Source organism: Anolis sagrei, chromosome 1 (assembly GCF_037176765.1).
Source record: "Anolis sagrei isolate rAnoSag1 chromosome 1, rAnoSag1.mat, whole genome shotgun sequence".
Taxonomy (NCBI): Eukaryota; Metazoa; Chordata; class Lepidosauria; order Squamata; family Dactyloidae; genus Anolis; species Anolis sagrei.
In genome coordinates, this window is record NC_090021.1 from 33810102 (window position 1) to 33816333 (window position 6232).

At 40.6% G+C, this 6232-nt stretch overlaps 1 protein-coding gene across 1 annotated transcript in view; it reads left to right on the top strand.

The window, feature by feature from the left end:
• The window catches only part of CENPF (centromere protein F), a 44648-nt gene extending 38790 nt beyond the window's left edge, over positions 1–5858 (top strand). The window contains exons 14-17 of the mRNA XM_067463744.1: positions 118–262; positions 1795–2313; positions 3468–3613; positions 4474–5858. Of these exons, the coding sequence (XP_067319845.1) occupies positions 118–262; positions 1795–2313; positions 3468–3613; positions 4474–4665 (1002 nt within the window). The 3' untranslated portion in view covers positions 4666–5858. The remainder of the gene's footprint in view (positions 1–117; positions 263–1794; positions 2314–3467; positions 3614–4473) is intronic.
• Positions 5859–6232: the final 374 nt, after the last annotated feature.

Sequence of the window (6232 nt, forward strand, 5' to 3'; positions counted from 1 at the left end):
GTTCCCAGACCTTGTACTAGGTCTAAAAACAAAGAGGTGAACAGGGCAGTATGCTTATTATCTGTGACATTTACGTGGCAATAACAACTTGTGTGCTTTTTCAAAAATGTTTTTCAGGAGGAGCATCTTAAAAAAGCATATGTTGCTTTGCATCATAAATTTCAGCAATGGTTAGGAAATTATAGAGAACTGAAGCAGGAAAAAGAGCTCATGATGGACAAGATTCACAAGCTTGAGATGCAGCTGAACATGAGAGATCTATGTAAGTAGTAGGCAAAGGTAAAGATATCAGAAAAATATGCATTCAGCAACATCTTGCCTGGAGAATAGCAAGATGCATCTTCACAGGAGGAGACAAAAGGCAGAAGAGAGAGAAAATAGAGGCCGACCATGTGGTTGCAGTCCAAGCCCAATCAAAATGGCAGTACCTCAAAGAGATCACATTACTACTACTTCAAATGGAGAGGAGATAGCGGCAAACAGGAAGAGAGGAATAGAGACAGAAAGCCCCTTCTGGGAAGGCATGCATTGGAATAGAGAAAGGAATCCCTCATTCTATTCTTGCTTTCTTAGTCCAACTACTCATTGGGTACTTAAGACTTGTGAAGTCCAGGATGACACCCAACAGGCAGAGAAGGCTCAAGGCCTTGTAAAACTATAGTCCCTATGACTCTATAGCATTGATCCAGAGAAGTTAAAGTGGACCCTATATAAACTCCTGCACTTTAGTTGGGCCAACCTCCCATTAATCTCGACACTTTATGGCCAAAGATCTTCCCTTTAATTTGGCACATTTGAATTTTTGCACTTTCCCTCGCCTCTACTTAGGAGTTCACTGCACTTACTTGAGCCTGGATTTTGTTTTCAGCCATTATATTGTTTTTATAATGTTGTTGTTCTGTTTGTGTTATGTTTTTATTTGATTGATTTTAATGTGGTTGTTTTTATCTGTAATTTGCAGCTTGTCCCTTGTAAGCTGCCTTGAGTTGTTGTTCTTGTTGTTATTTGAATCACAAGATTAGTACACAGCAAACAAGATCACTATGCTGGCTGTTTTATTGGATCGCACGTTGGACACTTCCCAAGTGTCTAGGACTATGTGATGTATTGGTGAATAATGCGTGCAGATCCCAGTAGGGTGGCCTTTTGCAGCTGAGAGATGGTAATTTTGTCAGCGCCAATTGTGTTTAAGTGCAGGCCAAGGTCTTTAGGTTCTGCACCCTGTGTGCCGATCACCACTGGGCCCATCTTGACTGGCTTGTGCCAGAGACTTTGCAATTCGATCTTTAAATCCTCGCATCTTGTCAGCTTTTCCAGTTGTTTCTCTTCAATCCAGCTGTTGCCTGGGATTGCAAGTTACTATTATTATTATTATTAATTCTACAGCATAAATGCACCCCAAAGTTTTCTTTTCCATTGCTGAAAGCTTTTGAGTTTTTGTTTTTAAATAAATAATTCTAAGCAGACAGCAACAGTAATGGCCATATTAGAAAGAGTGCACTTTTTGCCGCTGCAAATTACATTTGGCAGCAAATTCTTGTTTTGGTTTCAGGGTTTTGAAAATTGAGGTTCACATTACATTCAATGGCACATTAGACTCAAGTAATATGGGTATATATATCTGAAAAAGTAGGTGACATTTCTGGTGTTCTTGGCTTTTTGAAACAGACTTTTCAAATGTGTTTAGCACTTTTTGAGACATTTTCTCATTTGAATCCAATGTACTTCACCTGAAAATATTGTGAAGGCTTTGTTTACAATCCTCCAGAGACAGTAACAGCTTGTTTTCTGTAGGTTGTCATAAGGATATTGGTACAGAAGAGATGGAAGAGCTGCAGGGATCATTTGAAGAGAGAACTGTGGAGGCAGATAACACCCAGGAAATGGAAAAATTGAGAAATTCCCTTGAAGATAATACTATAGAGGCAGATCGGGACCTCGACAGGTTCTGTGCCCTGCTCATTGATCACCACAAATTAGAGCAAGAAAACGAGATGTTGAGAACACAAGTCTCTTTATTGAATGCTCGGCTGAAGCAAACCAACGTCCCAGGTTCTCCCTGCAAACACTGTCACAATCCAGTGCAAAGTAATGATAGGAACCCTATCAAACAGGCTTCATCTGATGAGGTTACTGAGATTACTACAAAGAAATGCATAATCCAAGAAAACAGAAGCATTGGTGAAGAGACCACATCTCCTTTAAGAGATGCTGTTAATGAAAAAGAAACTGCATTTCAGCATTGCAGCTCGATGGTTCTCCAAGACAGAACACAATGCGAGTCTGTTGTCTCCCCAGAGGTGGGGGGAAAGGGTGAGTCCAATTTAAAGTAATATTTGCCTTTATTTGGTATAATCAGCCCTAGGGGTGAAGGACCCACACAAAACTGGAAAAACAAAACAAAAACTCACTGATTTTATTTTCCTGAGAGAACACTTCTTATTTATTTTTTATTGCATTTCTATACCGCTTTTCTCACCCCTAGGGGAATACAAAGTGGTTTACAATGTAATAAATGGCAAAATTCAATGCCTCACAAATACGTAAAAATACATAACATATCAAAAAATAATGTGTAACTGGATTAAAACCATTAAAACTATAAAATATCAAAAATAGACATAAAACCGCACAACCTCTGAGGATGCCTGCCATAGATGTAGGTGAAACATCAGGAGAGAATGCTTCTGGCACATGGCCATACAGCCCGAGAAACCTACAACCACCCAGACATGAAACACTTTAGACATTGCACCACTCCCGAGGTTGCTATTTAACTACTTCATTATTGCTATCACTCACTGAATGCTTGCTTGAATAGCCAAGTTCTAAGTTGTTTTCTAAATGCCAGGAGGGAGGGGATCGACCTAATTTGGCTAAGGAGGGAGTTCTACAGCTGAAGGGCCACCACTGAGAAGGCCCTGTCTCTTGTCCTCACCAGTCGCATCTGCGAGGATGGCAGGACTGAGAGCAGGGCCTCCCCCAGCCGATCTTAGTGCTCCAGTTGGCTCATAAAGGGAGATGCATTTGGTCAGGTAACCTGGACCAGATCCATTCTTAGGAATCTCTAGATTTTCCAGCACAATTTTATGGTCAACTTCTGGTTGTCAGAGGGTCGGAGACACTGCTTTTTAATATCACTTGTCTGGAGCACATGGCAAGGGTTATAACTAAAAGAAGGAAAATATTATTCACATAGGCTATGGCCATCGGTGAGATTAAAAATATTTTCACATCATTAGAGAAATGAAACATAGATCACAATTGTGAGCATTTTATTCACCAAAATGGTGGAGGGGTTGATTGTATTATATTAACCAATGCAGGTGTAATGGAGAACTTTTTTTATAGGGAGAAGTGCATTACTAATTACTGCAGGGGAGAGTTATTGTTACAGATTTTTAATAATGGAATTGAAAGTGATGAATGTGACACTTTTCTTCAGGATTTTCTCATTTTTTTTCCAGAAAATGGTATCCTCTGTCTAACTGTTCGAGGGATGACTCCCTGTCATCAAAATTTGAGAACCTCACAATTTTCTATTAACTCGGTAGAACTTGCTGATCTGGCTGAGAACCTTGAAGCACCAGCAGAGGGCAGCAAACTACAAAAGGTAATTGATATAACGAACCATGTACTTGAATTTATCAAAGCTTAGGAAAGTCATGGAGTAAGAATGAAACATATCTGCCTGAGTCCTTATACATGTGTCTTCAGCTTATTGTACAACTTTTAAAGAAACCAGTATGAAGATGGAAAAAGTTAAGATGTAACCCCATTCAGATTTAAGAAACCTTACATATTCAGCTAATTGAGCACAGAGCCACAGGTTTTTACCAAGGGACATATGTACATTTTTGTTTCTTGGACAGTTCATTATAGCGGGAATGAGGAAAAAATGCATTTAAGATCACCTTTTCCCCCAGCTTTCAAGGGCTTCAAAGCCCCAAAATGAACCTTTGTCTGGCATATTATTCTATTAGCCAACAAAGAGGGTGCCTGGATCATCTGCTTTGGTACTACTAGAAACTGGAGGGTGGAAAAAAAACCTTTCTGATACTTCAGGAAGGAAATGCCAGCTACCCATTTGTGTGTGTGTGTGTGTCAGGAGTGATTTGAGAAACTGCAAGTCGCTACCGGTGTGATACAGTTGGCTGTCTGCAAGGATGTTGCCCAGAGGAACATCCAGATGTTTTAATATCTTTACTATCCTGTGGGAGACTTCTCTCATGTCCCTGCATGGGAAGCTAGAGCTGAAGCAGGAGCTCACCTTGCTCCCTGGATTCAAACTGGCAACTGTCGGTCAGCAGTCCTGCCGGCACAAGAGTTTAATTCATTGCGCCACCAGGGGCTCCTGGTATTTGTCCAAGGGAGGAGTTTTTTGCTACTTTAAACTTGGAAGTGAAATGCATCCTTGCCTTAACTAAATATCTTTCTTGTTTCTCTAATATCTAATTTCGATGTGTTTTCCAGGTAAAAAATTCTCACCTGCAAGAAGAAGTTGTTGCCTCACTGGACTTTACCCCAAGATCTCCCCTTTCTGCCTTTAACCAACCAATCCAAGCAGATGCTGAACGATCTGCTGAATGTCTCCACAGCATTCCAACCAAATGTCCCCTAAATTCAGAAGAAAATGAGCTGGATGAAGCCTGCCATGTACAGTGAATTTCGGACATAAAACGTTGAGTTCGAGGACTTGTTTAGACACAAAAGTGTGACGACAAGTTCTGCTTGTGATCATCCTTCAGGATCATTTTATATCTCTTCCAGTGGGAAATGGGTATTTAATCCATGCATGACAGCAGGAAGTCAAAGAACCACCAGCTATATGACCCATTACTTTGTTTTCTGCTGGTATTTCATTTTTACAAATGAAGATACATTTCTATTGTGTATAGGATCAGGGAACTACTGATACCTGTGGCATCTACCCAGTATTCAAGGATATCATGTTTTTCACTTCAGGCCTTCTGCAACAGTTTATTTCCAACTACATCTCATGCTCCTATTTTATTAGGGTGCTTCAGATTGAAAGTTGCCAACCAGAATTATGCATCTATCCTGGCTTTCCCACATTAACTTATTTTTCTTGTTTTTAAAATGAAAGGCATGGTAGGAAAATATCCCATGCTACACCTGTACAGGTACCCCTTTAACCTGAGGTACAGATAACTTGGGCATGTTCTTTTCTGTTGGGTACATGCAGCTGCAAAACAATCTTTGCAATGCTCAAAGCCCCTCCAGTACCCTAGAGAAATTGACAAAAAACTGACAAAACCATCTCTGAGTATTCCTTGCCTTTAAAAACTAATATTCATGGGATTGCCAGTTGGAGGCTTGCAAACACATACACATGTAGGCCTAAGAAAGGTGATCAAGATGCTTAACATTGGTAAAATTGCCAGAAACATCCCCTAAAGCCTACAAGATTCTTGGCCATTTTGGTGCACAAATATCTCTCAAATGGTGATGTTATGTGTAAGATCCTCTGAGAGAACAATACTGTCCCACGCTAACGTCTGGCAGTTGCCTTTCTCTGCTATGTAGCCCTGTAAAATTATATGAATGAGACAAGATATTTGCAGGATCCGCTGGAAGGTCCCCAAATGTCACTTGTGACAGTTTCAGGGCATGGGAGGCAAGTTACTAATCTAGTTCAGGAAGAAAAATCTAGAAACAAAGTAAAATGTGCTTGAATTTGTTCTGCCTCTGGAAGGAATTGAGTTTTGCACTGGCTTTTTCTCCGGAAATGACATGTCTGTACTGCAGCCTTCTCATTTCTTTCCTACAATGTTGTGTTTCTTGGGGCTGAGGAGTGACAGCTTCCATTAAAAGACATAACATTCCTTTCTTTAAAAGCTTTAGTACCTTTCTAAAGTCTTGGAGAATTCTCTCAACAATACATTGTGGATTAACACTTAGCATGAAGGAACAAAACGAGGAGCTCACAATGTCTTTTCTCTGAGAATAGAAAGAGGTGTTTTGATTGTAAAATTCAGCTTTGCTTTGCCTAAAATCCCCCCCCCCCCCCCCGCCCTGGCGAAAGTATGATAGCTGGGACCCAGTGCTGGTAGCACTACACTGGTTGCATAACGTGGCTCTGAATTACAGAAGGGAACACGTGTGTCACACACAGCACCACATGCGCGAGAGACGCAGCTACAACAGAGTTGACAAGGTAGTTCAGTAGAAAGGAGGGGGGAACAGCCAAGCATACTGATATAGGCTATCC